Source organism: Malurus melanocephalus, unplaced genomic scaffold (assembly GCF_030028575.1).
Source record: "Malurus melanocephalus ecotype Western Australia unplaced genomic scaffold, MMel_1.1 scaffold_174, whole genome shotgun sequence".
Classification (NCBI taxonomy): Eukaryota; Metazoa; Chordata; class Aves; order Passeriformes; family Maluridae; genus Malurus; species Malurus melanocephalus.
This window is the reverse complement of record NW_026623406.1, coordinates 614,475-636,112: the sequence shown is the minus strand read 5'-3', so window position 1 is coordinate 636,112 and position 21,638 is coordinate 614,475. Positions and strand designations below refer to the sequence as shown.

Here is a 21,638-nt window from a genome sequence, read left to right as displayed (position 1 = left end):
CGGAAGGGCGGCTCCCGGCGCAATGCCTGGGGCAACCAGTCCTACGCCGAGCTCATCAGCCAGGCTATCGAGAGCGCCCCCGAGAAGCGGCTCACGCTGGCGCAGATCTACGAGTGGATGGTGCGCTCCGTCCCCTACTTCAAGGACAAGGGTGACAGCAACAGCTCCGCTGGCTGGAAGGTGCGTGACGGGCTGGGGCGGGAGGGACAGGCCTCGTGTGCCGGGGCCGGAGCGGGCGAGGAGCGGCTGCGGAGGCGCCTCCCCCGTGCCTCGGCCCGGCCCGCTCCGTGCTCACCTGTTGCTGCTGCTCGGCTGCAGACACATGGCTGTGCCAGCGCATGGTCCCCACGCCGCGGAGCCTGGGCTTCAGCTCCGGTGAAGGCTCCCGCAACTTCCGAGACCCAGCCCAATCTTCGGCTCTGTGCAGCGGGAACAGCTGCAGCGGGTGGTGGTGGCATGGCCCTGTGAGGCTGCTCCTTGCGCTTTTTGCGTTTAGAAACGTTCCCAGAAGAAGAGAGAGAGTCATTTAACAGGCTCTATCTGTGTTTCTGTGCAGGGCAAAGCCTCGGTTGAAGGGTTTTTAATCACAAGGCCGCAGTTCTTTGTCACGTGACTGTGCTAAAGCTCCATATAAATAACTGTGTCATGGCAGGCGTGCTTGGCTTTCGAGGGACTCCCTTGAAAAAAGGTGCTTTGTCCTGGTACCGTGCTGGAGGCTTCTGCTGGAGCTTGGAAGAGGGATAGCAATATTTTGCTCTAAAGGCTCTGCCATGTCTTCTCTCGATCTGAAAACAGGTGTGTGCAGAGCTCTCTTAAAAGAGCTCAAGACTGGTTCAGTCCTCTGCATGTGGCGCTGTGGTGTTTTCTTATCTTTAAAGAACTCCAGCAAAGAGAAAGGGAAATGTGAGAGCTGGCTTGCRAAATAGCCCCTCAGCCTGTCCTGATGTGTTGGAGTGGATGCCATGGAGACTGGACTCCAAAGAGTGTGATCTGTTGCTCTCACTACAGACTGGAATTACACTCTTGTTTGCAGTATTTATTAGCAGTTCATCTATGCTGCAGTTCTGCAGGAGGTTCAGCCAGCACGGTTTAGGGCTTCCATGACTCCAGCCACGTGTTCCTCTGCTTATGTGACTGGGCATCTAGAAAGGACAGAGAGTTAATTTCAGACAATAAATAAATAAATAAATAAACGTCTGTTTCTGGTAGATTGGCTTTCAGCTGGCTCAGCTCTCTGAAGTGGCACACCACGTGGTGGTGTGAGTGCAAACGCTTGCTCCAGAGGGTAGAAACATGGTGAGAGGAATGCAGCTGTCACAGCTTTAGGCTGGCACATGTCAACACAAAACTTTTTACCTTTATCATTTGTCAGGCTTGCTGACAGTTCCTAGAGAGTGTGTCTAGTTTAACTAATATGGATTATTTTCTTCTATGTATAGTTTGAATGCTGCTTACTGAGTTCTGATTTGAGACAGTGCTTGGGTTTTAATGGTCTTACTGTATGATAATTCTTGTTTCCTCAGGCTAGGGCTACTTCCCTGGTCCTGCTGCTCCTGCGTGCAGTCATGTTAATTTGACAGAACTGGTGCATTTTCTTGTCAGGACTATATCTGTGTCTGGCAGTAGTACCTGAGATTAAAGTTTAGTGTGGTTTCTAAAATGCTCCCTAGATACTTTGGTGAAGGTGGAATATAGTGAAATGTTTTCCTGGACTAGATTCTGGAATAAATACACTCCTGTCTTGATTCAGTATAGCTGTTCTTTTGTTATAACCATTCAGATGTAATGGGACCATCAGTCCTTGGTTTTACTCTGTGTTTTAATTATGTGTCAYTTTTGGGTCATGTACAGGTAGATTTAAATTCCAGAAGTTCACTATGAGAATTTGTGCACACACAAGAGTGAGATTCCTGCTCAGATGTTGTCATAGCTGTTCTGTGATTGACTTTTTAGTGTGAAGTTGTTTCTGTTTTTTCAGCCTGGGAACAGACTAATTCTGGCTTTAGGAGAAGAAGAGAAACTTCTTGCCAAGAAGGATGAGGGCGGGCAGAGCAACAACAACTGTGGTGGGAATCAGCCTGTCTTATGATTAGGGCAGTTTAAAGCTCATGACTTTAACCAGCAAACAGAAAAACACGATAGAAATACAATCAATTCAATCAATTTTCTTTCCTGCTCACTCTCAAAATCCTGTTGGCAGAACTTGGCAGGATGTGTAATCATAGAAGTTAGTTCTAGTCTTTCTTTCTGTTAACACACAGTTACATAGGTCTGCAAGAGGTTTTGTTTGTTTCACTGACCTTAGTCTGTTTGCATTAAGATGCCTTAGGTGAAGGGAGGTCAGACATTTGCAGTTTTACAGGTGTGGAATCAGTCAACTCAGTTCAATTTGACTTTTGTGACTTGGAAGAAAATTAATAGGTGCATATTTAAGACAAACTGGATAAATAAAAGACATGTCTTTACTTGAGGAATGGACCTGCCTTTTTTTTTTTGTTTGTTTTTATTCTTCCTTGTTATTCTTAGAACTGTAAAGCTCTGCTTGCATTTTGGGGGGGTTGTTGTTTCTTTTGGAAATCTGTAAAATAAAAGAAAAATTTTTTAAGTTGTCTTAGCTTTTTAGTAATTTTTTGATTTTGGGATGAATGATTTTGGACAAAGTAAATTAATGTAAAGCTGCTGCTAAAGTTAGTTGTAGCATTTTGGTAGTTGTTAAGATGGTGGTGCAACTCCAGAGTTCTGGCATTTCTGTCTTGTTTGGACAGAGCCAAACTGATAATATTTGTATGTAGTGCAGTTTAGTAGAGAATTTGAATAAGTAATTAAAAGCAATGTGTCTTTAAAAACTCTTAATCTACTTTAGTTGATATAAACCCCATAAACTCATTGTTGTTTCATAATTAATTTAGAGCTGTCCTACACCACTATACAATTGGGGGAAGTGCAGCTGTTACAGACTGCCAGGGTGTAACCTCCATGAATTCCGGAAGAATCTGTGTTTTCGAGGAAGATGGCGTTTGCTGTTCTTGAAGTACTTCAAGCACCTTGTAAAGGACAGATTTGCTGAGCCTGCAGTCTGTCCTTTCCCTGCAGGAACTTGGCAGAAGTTAAGAATTAACCAGCCTTCAAGGCAGAAGTGTCCTTGCAGGGGTGTGTTGTGGGGCTTCTTTGTAATCCTTCCCTTGGTGCTCTGCAGAATGGTCTGTGGATATCTATGGATAAGAGGAAAATTCTTTTTTCATTTTGAGATTACTTGCAAAGGGAAGGAATTGAGAGTTTTGAACAAAGAAGTACATAAACCCTGCAGAAGCAGTTTGCACTTGTTTCATCTGTGATTATGAGCAAATTTGTCACAGTGAGGAACAGTATTAAGGACTTGTCTTTCTCAGTCAAACAAACTGTGTATTCTGCCAAAGCTCTTTTCCTGTGTAGCCACAGAATAAACTTTAAAGCCGTCCTTTTCACCCTCTAAAAGTACGTCACTGAAAAAAAAATCGTATGTTTCCTATGTGTGCAGTATAAAGAACAAATTATTCTGCACTATTGTATTAATTATGGGAAGCTGGTGTCACACCTCTGCATCCTGATACTTCCCATTCACTTCAAATGTCTACATGAATATACACATGTGCAACATATGTACCCTCATACATATGTGCAGCAGCTCAAGGAGCTATATTGCAAATTAAAAATTACCAAGTGTTCTGTTTGTCAAAATCAGAAAGTATCACACATCTGGAAACTTGTCCAGCTCTTAATCTTTGCTAGAATGGGCAGCATTTTCTTGAAAAGCCTTCTACTCTTGCCTGGTATTACGTGCATTTTGCATGTAGCTGATATTAACTGTTGACCAGATGGATCAGGAGACCTGGCTGAGGGCTCAGTCACAGTCACTTAACTGGCTTTCAGTGCCTATGTACTGCTCTGAAAGTCCCCAGCTCCCCCAGAGCTGTGGATATCTGATCTCCTGGCAGAGCATGGGCCTTCAGGTTGGAGCAGCTGCTCATCCTCTGTCCCTCTGAAGCTCCTCCATGAAAGAGAATAGGCCAGCAGACAAAAGCAAGCCTGTCCATCCTCTGAACTATTTTTACTGTGCTGCAGCTGGTAGATTCTGCCAGTCTATCTTTATGCCTTGCAAATAAATTCCAGTTCAGTGGATACAGAATTATGTGAACACTTGTTTCAGTAAAGTTGGAAAGTTTATTGTTTGTTGGTGTACTGATTACCAATCAGACAAGTTTTKGGGGTTTTTTCTATAGTCAGATCTGGAAATAAGCAATGATAAGTTCCTAAAACAGGCATGTTAGCTGTTTCCTTTAGCTGCTGCAGTGCCCCAGTATCCTTAAAGATTTTTATTTGTCTCAGATTTGTCAAAACCTTAGCTTCTTAACTTGAACAGGTAAGAGGCCAGATCACTATCAAGAGAACTTCCTTAATTTCACTAAGAAAGCTTTTACCTGGATTGGAACGTCTGGTGGCAGTGCTAGGTTTGCTTTGACTTTTGGTAATTTGATAATTTCAAGATACAGAATTACAGAATGGTTTGGGTTGGAAGACACCTTAAAGATCATYTCAATTCCACCTCCCTGCTGTGGGCAGGATTACCTTCCAATAGACCAGATTTGCTCCAAGMCACATCCATCCTGGCCCTGGATATTTCCAGGGATGGGGCAGCCACAGCTTCTCTGGRCRGCCTGTGCCAGGGCCTCACCACCCTAAAAGGGAAGAATTTCTTAATATCCACTGTAAACCCACTCTCAATTTGAAGCCATCCCCCCTTGTCCTAGCACTCTATGCCCTTGTAAAACAGTTCCTCTCCTGATTTCTTGTAGATCCCCTTTAGGTACTGAAAGGATGCAGTGATTTGAGAGGACTTTTAAAGGGRGGGTCTGCCTGTTTGAATCCAGTGTAGCTGAGGGTGAGTAGAAACTGMTGGACTCTTACCATTAACTCATATGGCCCCAAATGCATTCATGTGGTATTAGTGATGTGCTTGGTCTTGGCCGCAGGGAGATGTTCTCTGTCTCAGCTACTGACAGCCTAACTGGGTTTCCTTAAAGCAGGGAGGAAATAATAAACAGAAGCTGAGTGAGGGTTGTTCAGATGCTGTGCTGAGGAGTCCAGCATGGAACTGGACGAGCGAGCACTGGTGGATGTTGTCCATCATCTTTCTCTTTACAGAGTATTTTACCTTTTAATCCCATTACTCCATAAATGGTCTGGCCACAGCATGTAGTTTGGACTAGATGCGGAGGGAGGAAGGCGCTGGGCATGGCAGGGTTGTGAATGGGAGAATGGCAGAGTGCTGAGTATGGAAAATGGGGCTKGTGGCAGTGCATAGAAGTAGGACAGTGGTGTGAGTGTGGAGTCACCAGGTGTCTGATATTTTAGGTGGAAGAAAACTGATTGATGATTACTCAGTTGTGTAGAGGGCTCATCATCACCATGTAGCAACATGGACTGAGCCCTCCTTAAATGACACTAACAGGCCCTTTTTGTTGTAGTGCCCTGAAAAAATATGAAGAACAAGATTTTTTTTTTTTTTTCATTTGAAGCTTTGTTGAGTGTGGTTGTTCCTCTCAAAAGTGGGGGAAAGATCATCTTTTGGTGAAAATTCATTGGCTTCATGCCAGTCAAATTACTTGAAGATTTTGTTGCTACTCTTTCCTGTTCCCTGCCAGTTTTTTTTTTCTGGAAAGTTGCTTTGCTGAATGATTATTCATTGCAGCACAGCTCAGTTTTCCAGGCAGTCCTCRGAGAAGGCTGTTCCTGGGCTGCTGGTATTACTTCTTCCAAGTTTCTTCTTCTCTGTCTAATCCTGAGCATCTTTTGTTGTGTWTACCTGCCTGTCTTGTAAATCACCTCAGTCTTTGCTTTTTCGAGGGCTGTGATCYTCTTTTTCTGGCCTCATGCTGAAAGATTACAGAAAGGAAAATGTTCTTTCTAAGATACAGATCCCCGTCTGCTGATCTTGATGTCTGTGCCTTTTGGAAGGGGATTGCTGGGGAAGTGTTTCAACTCCCTGGCTCTGGAGCAGTTGTTTACTTRCTGGTGCAAAATCTCTACAAGGAAGACTTTTTCCTGAAGCCTTTGGAGCCAAGTGGCTGGGTGAGTGCCTGAGACAGGCACTGACAAATACAGCAGGCGGAGCATTCTCCCCTTGCAGCCTCCCAAGAATGCCATGGCAAATGATAATTCGGCACAATTATAGGCCTGGCAGTGAGACACGTGGAACATGGCCCTGCGCTGGGATGAGACCAAGTTCTTTGTATGCCTCCAAGGCAGTGAGAGTGTATTACAGGCAGCTGCAGTGATTGCATGTATTTTCTTCTTTTTTTTTCTTTTTTTTTCTTTTTTTTTCTTTTTTTTCTGTCACTCGTTCTTGAGAGAGACTTTTTGTTAAGAAATCTGTTCTCTGTGGTTTGTAGTTTAAACTTGATGTTCCTGGGAGAATGGCCAGGAAAGCAAGGAAAGCTTCTGTGTCTTGTCTTTCTGAGCATAGCTTGTGCTTGGCCCTGAGTACTCTTCTAACACAGGCCATTCACCACTCCTGCATGGATGTGCTCTGCTGGGCAGGGCACAGGAGCCTCCTTGTGCTCCTGCACATTTCATTTTTTTGGAAGGTAACCTCATCTGTACCTACAAAACTGTATAGTCCCATGGCAGGGTTGTCACTGGCCTTCAGTCTGCAGTATTGCCTTCACCTGAGCATTTTCCGTGGTATCTGTGGCAGGTGTCCAGAAGGCTGACTGGACATGAAAATGGCTTGGTTGTGCCACAGGCTCCAGTGGCTTATTCCATCCTGAGACCAAAGCACTGTTTGGTGCTGGGAAGAATCTACAGCAGCACACATGTTGGTGTAGGAGCAGGCCTGGTTTGATAATGAGAAGTGTTGCTGTCCTTTAGATGTGACTGGGCGATTTTATCAGAGAAGAAGACATAATGTTCTGGTAACTAAGATTTGGAGAATAGTTTGCATGAGCTGCTAGCTGCCCTTCTGTAGCTAGTCCATATATCCTAGTTTGTACGCATCATGGTTGGGACCGAGTGAATGGTCTGCCCTTCAGTGTACAGTAAATGTCTCTAGTCAAACTTGAGTTTTTTGCATACTGTGTGTCTTCAATTTCAGACTGATTTTGTCTGAATGCGGTTTGCAGGATTCATCTTTGATCTGTGATGGATTAGAGACACAGGCTGGCAGATTTTTATGGCAATGCTTAACATACAGCCAGAAGTACCACCATAAGATACCTAAATAAATAGCAATCCTAACCTAATAACCTCCCCTAAGTGGTGGTTGAAGATGTTCCCAAGGATTTGAAGGATTCTTGCCTGCATCTCCTCCTTCAGGTCATGCTTCTTTATGATCAAAGAGTTGCGGAGTCAAGACCTCGTGTGCTTTGCAGATGCTTATACCAACTGGGATACTCCCACACAGCTGAAGTTGAGCATCTAAAAAGTTAATGTCATCTGTATGTTCCTGGTGTGGGTTGCTTAACATGGGGAAAGGAAATATGTCAGGGTTGCCTGGGTGACTGAACTCTGTCATTTCCTCTTCTATCAGGTCTGACTTCCAGTTCTGTGATTATTTTAGCATAATTGGTCAGTCCCTAGCTTTGTCTGTGAGATTTGAGTGTGCCCCTCATGTGTTAGGTGTATTGAATCACTCTAGCAGGTGCATTCTGGTGCTGTCCCATAGCACCCGGACTGGTGGGTGCRTGTGTTCAGTTGGAGTTTGGGACACTCTGGGCTCGAGCCTGCAGCTTGCAGGCAGGCTCAGTCCTGAGGTGAGTTAGGGCTTGGGGCACTGCAGTGCAGTAGTGAGCTGCCTCCCACAGTCTGCAGGAGAGGTKCAAAAGTGATAACATTGCAGTTTAGATAACAGTTAACCCTCTGGAAAGAAATATTTATGTGTTTTTCCTCTGCTTACAGCTATACTGTTCTTTACTTTTCGGTACTTGACCCCTACAGTCAAGTAGTTCAGAAAACAAAGATAAAAGAGGCAGGAAAAGTAATTTTCAATGAAGGATAAGGCTACTTTTCAGTTTGGTTTGCTTTCTAAACTGGCTTATAAGGTCACAGATGCTTGTGTTATGGAAGGATGAGAGTTTGAAGATGAGGAAGGAAGGAGTGCCACAGCAATTATCTGTTTCTACAGCTTAACCATTATGTCAGTTCAGCAGTAACATGTAAAAGCACTTTGATACTGTTTCATAAAAGATACCAGGCTTCACTGTGCTCATGTGAATCCTAGTCTTACTTCAAGCTACTTTTCAGCTAAAAATTATTTACTCAAATTGTCTCTTATGATACCTAAGATGCCATTGTGAGTTTACAGGTTACTTTCAGGAGAACAAATGAAGAATTAAAGACAACGTAGTGGTTTTTATTGCTGCAGCAGTGTGCATTTAAAGTTACGCACATTTACCTGGGAAAAGGGGTGGGATTCTTTGGAAATGAAAGCATCAGCCTTGCAGGAGACAGTGCACCAGTCTGAATTACTTGTTTTAACACTTGAAGGAAAGGAAAGTTTTGTTTAGAGAAGATGCCAGGCAGGAGTATTGTACAGTTATTACTATGAACAGCTCAAATAATAGAACTGTGTAAGAGCATTGACTGACACGTGTTCCATCAGGCTCTGGCTCTGCACTTACTCTCCAGTTAAGAACGTGTATTCTTTGATACCAGTTGCAACAAGCAGCCAGTCTTCCTCAAATCCTCCAGAGCCAAAGGTTAAAAAGAAAGCAAAGCCAGGATGATATTCACATCTCCTTCCCTCTCCATGAAAACTTTCCACTTTGCCTGTATTGTTTATCTACATCCACTTTTTTTCTAGGATGTTACTTTTTGTGAGGTGGCCAAAATTAGCATGGTGAGGACTTTTCCGAGAGGAAAAGGKTGGGGAGAGGGAAAGCAGCAGACAGGAAAGAACTGTGTTGAGAGTTGGTGGAAAAAGATGATACAGTTAATTTGTTAAAAATTAAGAGTACGCATGAAAGCTGAAGGTTGTTAGATAGCTTTTAGTTTGTATGAGAAAGATGTTGCTTTTGGACCGCTGTTGTGCTTTCAGTGCAGCATCTTTTAATGAACTGTAATTTGGCCATCTGAACAGATTATGTACAGAAATCAAATAAATGCATAGGCCTCGAGGGGAGTTTATGGAGGATCTGTTCAAACAATGAAGATTGTTGCTTCTTGATCCTAAAATACTGGGGAGTTTATCCTGATTCTAAAGTACTGGGGAGTTTATCAGTTGCAGAATGGAAATTTAGTTTGATGATGGTATACTGACATGTTTGCACTTTTCAGCAAAGCTAAACCAAAAGGAGGGAGCTGGGAAAGGCAAGGAGTCTTACCAAGCAGAAAGGCTAAAATTGGCATGTACYGTGTGGGAGTGCAGTATCCACTGAACATCTTACCCTGTCAGGAACATGCATTGAGGAAAGCACACAGCCTCCTTGCAGAGGGAGCCTGGCACTCTCAAGGATTCTAGGACTCTTGTTCCTCAGAGTTTCTCTCTCATTTCTCYGGTTTTGGGGTGTAAATGTTAATGGATGCACGGAAGAAGTAAATTGCTGTTTCTCTTCACCCAGTTTGTTGGATTCACTGTTATGCTCTGCTTCAATCTAACTGAAAACTGGCCAAATAAACATTAAAAAAATTAGTTAGGCTTATAGTGGTTAGAGGGGATGACAAAAGGGTGGGAACAGCAATAGCTCAAATTCAGGTAGGCTTATGTTGAACTTCCTTTCTTTCTCTGTGATGTGCCTAATTTTTTGCAGATTCTGTGTGGTCTTTAAAGTTCTTTTGTGTTAATATTTTGCTACGTGAAAGCTGCTAGTTGTCATGGTAGTTTCTCTCCTGATATTGCAGTGAGACATGGCACTGCTTGCTAGTGCTGCCAAGCATGTTCAGACAGAAATAGCAGGTTTTTTTCGGGTAGGTTTTTGTTATAATTTCTTCACTAGAAATTGTCTGAATCCATTTAAGCTTGTGAGGTTTCTAGGTGGGATGTGTGTCAACTGTCAGGTCCTCACATTTTGTGGACTTTCTTTCTTTTCTTTTTCAGAACTCTATTCGACATAACCTGTCCCTGCACAGTAAGTTTATTAAAGTCCATAATGAAGCCACAGGGAAGAGCTCTTGGTGGATGCTCAATCCCGAGGGTGGCAAAAGTGGAAAAGCACCAAGAAGAAGAGCTGCCTCCATGGACAACAGCAGCAAACTTGCAAAAGTCAGAGGTAAAGCATCCAGGAAAAAGCCTCCTCTCCAGTCTGCACCAGAATCCTCTGCTGACAGTCCTAGCTCCCAATTTCCTAAGTGGCCTGGGAGCCCATCCTCAAGAAGCAATGAGGACTCTGACGTGTGGAACACCTTCCGGCCTCGAACCAGTTCCAATGCAAGCACCATCAGTGCCAGGCTTTCTCCTATCCTGACAGAGCAGGATGACCTCCATGATGAAGAGCTGCTTCCTTCTCTTGTATACTCCAGTGCATCCAGCAATGTCCCACCAACTGTGACTGAGGAGCTTGAGCTCATTGATGGGTTAAATTTGATGTCTCCCAGCTCATCTGTGCTATCTACCCAGCAATCTGCCTCGAGTGGTCAGATACAGAGAGATTCCAGCTTTTCCTTGCAGAGCCCAAATGCAGCTGGTCAGACTTTTGGCAACTCCCTGTTTAACCCCATTGATATTTCACTGCAAAGTTCTGTCAGCCATTTCTCTGCCCCTCAGACCTTGGAAGCTCTTCTGACACCCAGCTCTCCGCCTCCAAGGGATGTTATGATGACTCAGGTGGATCCAGTTCTCCCACAGACTGGTAGCAGGATGAGCAGCCGAACTCTTCTGCTTCTGGGTGGACAAGCTGCCCAGAGTAAGATGAGCTCAGGCAATCCACGAGGGAAGCCTGCAGAGCAGCAGGCAGAACCAGTCGGTGCCAGTGTTTTGCCATCAACGCTTCCCATAGTGACATCTCAAAACACTGCCAGCATCACCAGTTTGAAGGCTCCAGTTTCTGCAGCAGCTGCCCAGTCAGTCCAGCTGGGCAGTCCAGTGCTCCTTTCATCTGCTAGCCCTGCTCCCTTGGGATTGAATTCAGACAGGCTGCCCACTGACCTGGACATGGACATGTACATGGAGAACCTTGAATGTGATATGGATTACATAATCAACAGTGAACTCATGGATGGAGGACTGGACTTTAATTTTGAACCCATTCTGCCTACTCCCAGCTATCCCAGCACCTCACAGGCCTCCAACCATACCTGGGTACCAAGTTAACTTCAGGAGCACAAAAAGGTAGGTGCAGTTGTGTAGAATGTTGCAGCTCAATAGTGGAAACAGTCCTGTCGGGGATGGGTCCTGTGCCCAACTCTGCAGCAGTTAAAAGAGCCTCTTTGAAAGTGTAGTAAAAAGCTTTTGGAAGAGTTGTGTTCCCTTTTAGGAGGAGAAGAAGCTGTGTAAAGGTAGGTGGATTTAACTTACAGGTAGTCAGCTCCTTTATGAAGTAAAGTAATAGTAAAGTTAAGAAAGCAACCTGAATGAAACTCGTGTTGTCTCCTGTCACCCAAAATKACTCCATCAGAGGACATCAGGCAATGCCTACAGCTCTGCAGTTGACATGAGAGCATGTGCTGATTTGGTAAATAAAGACATCCATCAATATGTRCAGAATGGTTGAACTGAGCCAAGCACATGCTGTATTTCTATCCAGAAATAGATATTCCTTGCAGAATTCTCTAGTATGTGCAGTAGCAAAGCATGTCCRTGTCGTGACTGTCTGGTCTGTGTGTAGCAGGACACAGTCACTCTTATCACACCTTCTGCACTGCCTTTTCCTGGGATGGTGTCTGTAAAGTCAGAGGTAAGCTGGTTCACCAGCATTATTGAATTGCTTCTCGTTATTAGAATGGGACACAGGAGTCTGCAGTGTGGATGGAGGTGGAAGGAAGAAGGTTTTGTCATATTTGTACAAATAGAGTCAATTTGTCAGTGTTTATGACAACCAGACTTTAAAATACCTTCTTTTTTGAGGCTGTGACACCCTGATTTGACATGCTTAAACCAGAGGCAGTAGAAAAGTTAGGGAACTGGAACTGAAGCCTGCTTCACTCTTGGAACTCAGTTAGCTGATGGAAAATGGACAGACTGGAGCATAGGCTGGATACTGGCTGGAAACTGGAAGCCTTGCCAAGAATATTTCCTTTTTAGGAGGCAGATRTGGTATTTGTTAGTGTTGCAAATTCAGCTGCTAATACTGTCCAGCTGAGCAGGCAGAAGTAAGGGCAAATTGCAGATACTGCTTGTTGTGGGAAGCCCTTGAGCTTCAAAACCATGGAGACTGAAATTATTATCTACTTGACCTTAGTACTCTTTCCTAGACACCTGAGTAACTTGGAGGTGGTTTGGACTGGGTGACCTCTGTCAGTAGAGACATTCTAGACAAGTGTACCTAACAGATCTCTTTATTGTAGATAGAGGAGGCTCAGTCAAGCTCTTGTGTTTTGTTATGGTGCTTTTTATAGTGATGTGTGTTTGTTAACTGTGCATTTGATGAATTACTAAGTGTCTTAAATTGAATATCTTCAGGTGAAAGACAGAAACTCAATTTCAAAGACAGAAACTTCGATTTCAAAGACCAATTTGGTTGACAAAACAATGACATGCTTCATCTGTGTTAGGACTSTTTGCAAGTTAGTGACAAAGTCTGTGGCTTTTTGAGCAGTGTTTCCACTGGATATTGTTCTGAGCTTTTGTGTTGTGGGGTTGATTTGTTAGGGTTTGTTTTTTTTGTTTTTATGCCATATCAGGGCAGGCCATTRTATTTGTGGACTTTTCAGGGATGAAATGTTTTTCACAGAAGTTTCCAAAATGTATGCAAGCTGTCCTGCATTGCTGGGCCCAGTAGGCAAGACTTCTCTTTGCAGAATACCATAGTTTTGGTTTTTTTTATGAATGTAAAGCAGAGAAACTGAAGGACTATTTATCAAAGGGTAGGGTCTAGTACTGTTGAAGATGTGGATATAATCAAATTCTCAAGAGGGAGAACATGAGCTCTTTACAGCATGGTTATGTTCATGTTCCRTATTATATTCTTTGTAAGTTGCTTAATCAAAACAGGAGCTACTGATGTTAAAACCCCTGTATTTGCTGTGCTCCACACATTTGCTGTGCTCACACAAGTTGAGGTCATACTTTCTGGGRATATGATGGACACGAAGGAGTGAGATCTGGAACAAACTCTGAACCACTATTGTATTTGAGCAGAAAGCGTAGCTCTCACGTGCTTCTCGTTTCTCTGGTCACAGCAGTGCTGCCCTGGGAGGAGAGGCCACACCCTGTCAGTGTGCTTAGGTTATGTTTGCCTTTTCTGAGTTTTGCCAAGCTCTTCTGTTTTGCCTGTGTGCTGGAATCCATGGAGTTGGATGAGGGGGAGCTTTTTCCCCAAAGCAGAGCAAGTRTTGTGCAAAAGGCTGCCAAGACAGAGGGGTGGATCAGGTTTCTGGCAAAGGGGGAGCAGGGCACATGTGGAGAGAAATAGGAGTGTTCCTGGGAAAAGAAGGAAGAATGTTTTCTCATATTAACGGGTTCCAAAACCAARTGAGCTGCAGACATCAGTGTCTGTGAGGAGGTCAAGACTGTGTCCATTCTTCCTTACTGCAGTGAGTTCCTAGGGTCCCTGTTTGGAAATCACTGTTCAGGGCAAGCTATAGATTGCTCTGATGGGGCAGATCTTTTTCCTTTCATATTCTTTCTGTTACTGTTTTTCTCCGTGTTCAGTTCACATTAGCAAAAGCTGCTCTTAAGTGATCACTAACATAAAGTTGTCCTGAGTAGTTCCTGTGGGCTTCACTCATAGCTTTCTGAGTCAGTTATGGGTGTCATGTTGAGCAAAAATGGTTTATCAGTTAGTCAMAATGATCACTTTCTGATTTAAGCAGCCAGAACAAAATTGGACTGGGGAAGTATTTCTCTTTGTAGGCAAGAGAAGATCTTTAGGGATGAGTACTTAGTCTTACGTGCAGCACTTAGGAAGATCTGAGCTAGTTGGTGTTACCCATGGTCCTCAAAGCTCTCATGATTTTATCCTCTTCTTGCAAGTTAAATGCCAAGGAGCTTGTCCACAGCTTCACCAGGCGTCTGTTTGAACCCTGTCTCTGTTTCTTTGCATGGAGATTAGAGATCAAACATTGAAACTTTGCCCAGCAGCGATGTAGCACCCGCAAACTGAGCTATTAGCCACAGAGGAAGACAGCACAGAAATAGAATTGCCTTTTTTGTRAAGTGCTACTGTTTGTGTCTCATTGGTGAGTGTAAAATCCATCCACTCTTTTGGTGTATATTAGTTAATTATTGTTAGCTGTTCTGTTAGACTCTCTATAACTTTAGAGTCTGGAGAACTCTTTATCCCTCACCCAGTTTGGTCTGGATTCATGATTTTCTTGCTCTAATTCCCTTTGCTTCAAACACTGGATTTTTGTCTGCCAAAACATAAATAAATAAAACCCTCATAAACTTGCAATTTCCCAAAGCAGCTTGTTGCTCTGGCTTCTGTTTTAACTTACTGTCTTTTCTTGTTTGGGGCTGATTCCCTCTTGTGGTTTTTTTTTCCTTTTCACAAGTTTATTTCATGCTTACTGTTACTGAATGCTGCTGATGGGATGTCCTACATTTATCTTGCTACTTTGCCTTTCAAAGTGGATCATAGACCTACAATGGTGGTTTTATGTCAGTGTCTTAAGTCTGCTTAGACTAATTCCAAGACTTGTTTGAACGAGTTGTGACAGCTTTATTGAGGTGAKGCAGAAGACCTGAGAAGACATCTTTAGACTTTTGGGGTATTGAGATTTCTAAAAATGTTTAATTAGTTGGAAGGTAGAGACAGGATTTTGTTAAGTGGGTGAGCATAAACAGTTTGTGTGTGATCTCTAAAAATGTTTTTTTTCAGTCCTTTCCCTACCAGTCAATACTTGTGGTTGTTTAAGGTGAAGAGTAATTTTCCTCTTCCTTKCTGCTTTCCTGCAATGCCTCTGGTGTTAGCCAAGTCCTTCTTTAAACTTCCTTATCTTGCAGAGCTGTCAGCTTACAGGAGGAATGCTTACTTTTGACCTTATCTGTCTCAGTTGTGCTCTGAAGCTTGGAGCTGAGCAATTGCATCCTCTACTTGACTCTCTGTTGATCAAGGTCTCTTGTGGTCTATGTTTGTTCTGTAGGGGCAGATTTGTAGTAATTAACTCTTTATCTATGCATCCAGGATTCCCACTGAAGCTGAGYTCTAACCAGTCACTCTATTTTTCTTCTTCCTAGTGTCCTTCAGGTTTTGAACATTGGGTTCTGACTTCACTTCCCACCCCAGCAGAGAAGAGAATGGAGCATGTTGGATTCAGTTTCCCTGCACATCATGCCTTGGGCAGAAGGGGCTGCCCATCTGGGAAGAAGGGGCAACCTGCATCTGGCTGCAACAGGAAGAGTTTAAAAATAATAATCCTGTTACGTGCCATGGCTCTTCCTACAAACCTGACCCTGCCTTGGACCACCTGGAGAAACCCATGTCCAAAGAGGAGCCCTGGGAAAAACCTCGGCCAGAAGACTGTGTGCCAGGCAGTAGTGTTTTCCTGTGTGATGAGTTGGGTTTGCTGGAGGAATCTCTCACTGGCTGTCCTCTCTCTGCTATGGCAGAAAGTCTCCCAGTGCCTCGGACTGGTGGAGGGCTGGCTCTGCTCTCGCTTGGCTTGCCTCATGGGGCAAAGTAGTTGGACTTTCTGATTAAGCCACTAGATGTGCACTTGGTATCCCACAGACTCGCAGAGGAATTGGAGGGAGCTGGTTGGTAGAAGCCCTGTGGGAGAGAAGGGTGTGCTGTTTCAGGGGTTGGTTTCAGTGTGCCCATCACTGGAGCATCCATCACTGTTCTGCAGGGARGGGTGGTTGTCGTGGTATAGAAGGCTTCCTGTTGTCCCCCTGGGTGGAACAGGAGGACACTGTTTTTCACTGTGCCAACTGAGCCCCATTGAATCAGAAGCATGTTTTGAGAAGTCCCTATGCTGTTCTCAGCACTTTCCTGATACACCAGGCTGCTGTAAAATAAGCACAGGTGCTAGTAGCTGCTTTTTGGGACATAAAAACATTGTTTTGGGTTTGTTTTTGATCTGTCTTGCTACAGCAGCAAAATGGAAAGCCTGGGTGTGGCCTTAACAGAGCCCTGGTTGCTTTTCAGAAGGGCATTTTCTATAGATGAAATATTTTTTTACTAATCTGGGAACTTTCTACAGTGAATATGAAGCCAATGTAATGTGTGTCCCTATTACGCATCTCTCCGTCTGAGAAGGCAACAGCGACAGACTCTTTTTCAGAGCTGTATTAGGAACAAACACATTTGATGTTTGATAATGTATATGATTGAGGGGAAGGAATTGGCAGGTCCCCGTGGTTTCAAACCTCTGTGGGGAAGAGTTGTACATTATTGTAATCTATATGTAAAAGTAGGTGCAAATTACATAGAAGCTTTTCTAAACCTTTTTAAATATATATTATATATTTTAATTGAAAAACGAGATTATTGGATAAAAAGAAACAAAACATATTTGCTGCATCTGTCCCCTTGATACCAGATAACACTACAGTATGGGAGGGGGCAGACCTAAGGCATTTTGGGTCAAGAAGCTGAAAATGTTGGAAAAGTGGGAAGGAAACTGCAGTATAACTGGGGAGTGGCTGCTCTCCCCAGAAGAGGCGGAGGGAAGGTGCCTGGCAGGACACTCAGCCCAGCTGCTCAGGCTGGGCACTCCTGCCAAGCCAAGAGCACAATGGAGGAAATGCTAATCATTAACAGCACTCGTTCTCAGCTAATCCAGTAAGTAGCTGGCCTGCAGCTGATCCACAGGACAGATTCCCTAGTCTGCTAAAGAGGTGGTTTGGACTGAATCATGCTAGATCTGCTGACACTCTGCATAGCCCTTATGGAGGGCGTGATCTGTTGTATTTGGTAGCTCATTTTTTGGTTTCTGAGGGTTTTTGTTTTCTTGCTGAAGTTTCTGCTACTATTGGGGAACTTGAAGCCTGTAGGCTCACCCTCGGGGGTCTGCCTGGGATCCTCCTCTGTCTCTGTTCTTACAGGACAGAAATTAAGGGTCAGAAGATAAGTTCAGAGCATTAGTGGCGTGTTCCTGTCACTGTTTTGGTGTTTGCAGTGGCAGGGTCTGTGGGAGACATGGTGTTTTCACGGTGTTCGGGTAGGCTTGGTCTGGCAGAAAGACTCTCCAGTACTTTCTGAAGGTGGCTTCAGTTCAGAAAGTTTGTRTCATGCAGTGCAATGAGCCATACTGTTTTACCAGCTTGTCTGCTCTTTTCATTTTCATTTGAGTGGAGATTGGAACAGGAGTGATTGCCTGGTTACCTCCAACAAGGTGTCATCAGAAGTCTTATCTACAGCATGCTGTGCCATCAAAGCCTTTGAATGGTTTGATAACCTTTGCTTTGAAGGCTGCCTTCATGGCAGACCTCCTGATGATGTTTCAAATTTACCCACAATCTACATGTCTGGCCACACCTCATTGTAACAAATAAACARAAAGGCAGCTCCTAAGCTGGGATCCCGGGGTTTGCAGACTTGAAGAATGGATGAACATTCTCACTGGAGTTAGTTCATTACCCATGTGGATAGATACCTTTTCCACAAACACTTGGCACATGCCACACTAAGAATTAGCCATTCTGAGCTGCAGAACAGACCTGGAAGGATTTATGTTATTTGGCACGTAATGTGCTGCCTTGTCAGCTTGGGTCCTGAAGGGAACTTGATCCAATGATGTACAGGGCAAGTTGAATGGCTGCCCATGATTCTCAGCCATGTGTCAAAGGGCGAGACACCGAAATGTGTGCTCATGTTAAATGTGAGTCTTTTTCCCATAAAAACAGAACCCAAAGCAATAGAAAGGACAGTATTAGTAACCAGCGCTTCAGACCAGATATCCATGGTGAACTGTTTCTGGCTGGATTGGTCTGTGGGAAAGAAGTGCTGTCTTCAGGCTGTTACAAAGTGTCCCTTAACTGTGACAGCGCCGGGGAGCTGGCCTGATCTCTTGTCTGCAGAGAGCCTGGCCCTGAGCACTCAGGTAGCACCCCAGAGAGATGTGACCTAATCTCATCTGGTAATGTCCTTGACCTGTTCCAGCTGAAGGAGGTGCAGCASCAGTGTGAGTTCAGAAAAGACCCTGTCCTTTATGTAAGGAATAGAACACATACCCTTTTTTTTTTCCATATTCCTGGGCCATACTTCTGGGGACAGCACTGGAGATGGGAGCACCTCCTGCTGTACCAGGCTCCCAGCAGTGACATTTCTGCCTTGCAGCAGTCTATACAGGTGCTTTCTCTCTCCTCAACACAGCAGGAGTTGTCAGTGGTTGGAGAATCTTGAGAGTGCACAGTGCTGAGAATGGTGTTCAGAAGACTCATGGAGTGCTCAATAAACTATGAATGTAATGTTGCAGGCTTAAGCCAGCAACTTCTCTTTTGTATGTTTAGCAGGATAGCTTGTATTGTGGGCACAGAAGGSAGGGATGCAGAGAATTTGGGAGTTCTACAGACACTTCATTTTCATAAACCTTGAGGGTTTTTAGCCTAGGATATTTCTTCATAGGACGCAGGACACTCTAAAGTTCCTAAATTGCTGCTTGCTGAAAGGCTGTACCTGGCAGGGGGTTGCTCTACATTTGCCCATTTTTTTCTATTCTTGCCCAGAGCATTTGCTCTTTGCTGCTGCTGGAGCCTGGATAATATCTGGGTGGTTCTTCATGCTGCATTAGCACCACAGACCCCCTACTTTGGGCTAGGTTTTGCTCTAATGAAGGATCGGGCTTGCGTTTTGAGAGCAGCTATGAGTGGGCTGAGGAGAGAAAGGGCCAGAGACATGGGGAGTGATGCTCCTGGTTCAGTGTCTGAGGGGAGTGGGCAGGGGACTYTGGGCATGAAGCATTACTTTGTGCTGTGTTCCTTGTAATCACTGAGTTCAGGCMATAAGTTCCTCCATCTTCAGAGGATCAAATGTCATCTTACACAGCACTGAAGCCACCATGCAGCTCAGGGCCACAAAGGATTYAGGTAACTAGGCCTGTGGAGCTTAGTAGGAGGCAGACTTGTTGCTTTTATTTACACTTGGGTTTAGCAAATTGCTTGAACTTTCTTTATAATTTAAGCATATTTTACTATACTTCCAGCTTCATGTGAGAGCTTGGAAAATTGAAAGCTTCTTGGAGCCCTTAATTTTCCCTGCTGGTGTGTCTAAAAACATGTCATCCCTATTCTGTGCTGCTTTAAAAACAGCAGTMAAATCTTCCTGATGAGAGGAATGAAGCATTCCAGAGCCTGGGTGTATTCATAAACAAGAGTCATAATAGAAGCAAGTAGCACTAATCAGCTTTTCCAAAGGAAATGCCTAGAAAGCTTTTATGTAGATGATAATTTGTTAATTTTCTTACTTAGTTGCTTATTTATAGCCACACTGAAATGCTTCAGGGCTAGCCTTGCTCCAGGATTAAGAAACCTGTGCCATGGGTAGGAGTGCCTTGGGAGTAGTGTACTGGACTGTCACCAAAATGTGAAAGTTTGAATCCATTATTTAAGAAAAACAAACAACAAAAAAACCCCAGAGCAAATCAATCAACTTTGGGACATGARCATGAACAGGGAATAGCTCAGGGTTTGCCTCAGTTGCATGTCTAATGAAGAACACCTTCTAATTAAAGTGGGGAAAAGCAAGCAAGAGGTGACTTCTGAAGCCTGAAAGATCTGTCCATGTGAAAGCTCAGAGCATATTCTAACCCACCACCACACTTGCTCGACCTTCAGCAAAGGGATGCCCTCTCTTCACTAGACTAGCCTTTATGTCTTTCCTTGTACCCTGATGTGTCTGTWGCTGATGGAAAGAGGTATCTGATGGAATCAAAATCACTCCTAATACTGTGGTGTAAAGCAGGGAGAAGAGGTAGCAGAAGCTGAAGGTGAAAGAGCTGACAGTGTTGCATTTAGGGTTCTCTGGCTGAGGCAGTGTTACTGTGTGTGGTAGAAGGGGATGTTCTGGGACACAAAAACAGAGCCCTGGTTCCTTTTCAGAAGGGCAGTGCTGTGGGACTGGTGCTGTGGGGCTCCCCAGGGTGTCTTGAGAGGTTTGGCTGCATAGAAGATAGGTTACTTCTGAAAGGAGCCACCTTCATACAGCAATTGGGGTGGTTCTGTGAAATAGTGCTTCCAGCACAGTGGAGTCCTCACCTGCTGCGATCCCAGGAAAGGTTTCTGCATTGCTAGCACAGATGTCTGCTGCACACAGGGCAGGCAGCACTACCTGACATAGTTTCCACCACATCCCCTGTGCACTCTTTCACCCATTTCTCACAATAATTTTTTTTTTTTTTTTTTTTTAGAAAATAATCCTCTGCTTTTGTTTGCTCTTGTAGCAGTGTAACTTCTGAACCATTACAGGCTTTGTTACCATCTGTGCTAGCAAGACTGTAGAATGTGCTAGACTAGGGGGGAATGTTTGAAAAATAAAAACCTGTAATCCTCTGCTCTGTGTCTCATCCAATTTGTTCTGTTCTCAGGGCAAGGGCCAGCTCTTTTTCCTTGCCCTTGTCTTCTTTCCTCTGCCATCCTCAGCTGTTGGGGCACCCCCTCAGTGGAATGGCCCTTAGTTTGCCAGACATGGAGGGGTTGCAGTGTGACCACCCACACAGGCTCTGGTGTGCTCTGCAGTGTATAGAGCCCCTTTGTCACAACTTGCTGGCAGTACCTGGGGATCCATGGGGTGCCAAGCCCTAAAACCGACCCTGGGGAGTCTTAGATCCTGCAGGACTAGTCTAGAGTTGTTTGAGCTCTTTCATTCCTTGCCTTTCTAGACCTGAGTGCTGAAGGTGACTGTTTTGTATAGCTACATTCAAATATCTTCRTGTGGCAGCAGCAGCGGTGGCAGGTAAGGAGATGAGAGAGAAACGAGGGAAGGAGTGTAGAGCATGGATTCCACGGGCCTGGTYAGACACTCAGAGGACAGGCTGGGGATGTTCTAACACTGCTGAGGATCAAGACTCACTTGTGAAATTCCACAATATGTGTACAGCCAAAAAACTTGCCTTCAAAGCCCTGGATACTCAATATATTTTTTAATTCTGTTCTTCACTACAGTTAATGCAAATTACTCCCTGGGGATCCTTAAGGGTCCTGCTTCAAGATTTAACCCAGTTTTCAAAAATGGGGAATTAGGAGGACATCGTTAGGGGAACTAGTCTATTCCTTGGGTACTTAGGGTGTCTTGCAGTCACACAATGATGGGTGCTGTTGGAGACCTAAAATGCTGAAGATTTTGCAGTTGATTGGATCAAAGTGGATGTGTTCAAAACTTGCCACACAACAGGGGAACATACGTTTGCCCAGAAGCCCTTTACACTTCTTATACCTGTTTGAGCTTTGGCCTGTACCATGTAAGCATTGCCAAGAAGAACAAAATGGGACCTGAATGCCTTGGCTCAGGGTTGCTTTTGACACTGTCTTCAGTAGTCACCAAGAGTCCTGCTGTGTTCTGGGGGTTCAGTGTGCCGTGTTTGCACCTTTCTTGCAGTCTTGGAGACCATGTAGCTCTCCCAAGTTGTCA

At 44.3% G+C, this 21,638-nt stretch overlaps 1 protein-coding gene across 1 annotated transcript in view; it reads left to right on the top strand.

Moving 5' to 3' along the window:
- FOXO4 (forkhead box O4) overlaps positions 1-20,412 on the top strand; it is a 21,313-nt gene extending 901 nt beyond the window's left edge. Inside the window, exons 2-4 of the mRNA XM_057372614.1 lie at positions 1-180; positions 10,070-11,299; positions 15,308-20,412. The exon at positions 1-180 is cut by the window's left edge and continues 43 nt beyond it. Of these exons, the coding sequence (XP_057228597.1) occupies positions 1-180; positions 10,070-11,281 (1,392 nt within the window). The 3' untranslated portion in view covers positions 11,282-11,299; positions 15,308-20,412. The remainder of the gene's footprint in view (positions 181-10,069; positions 11,300-15,307) is intronic.
- Positions 20,413-21,638: the final 1,226 nt, after the last annotated feature.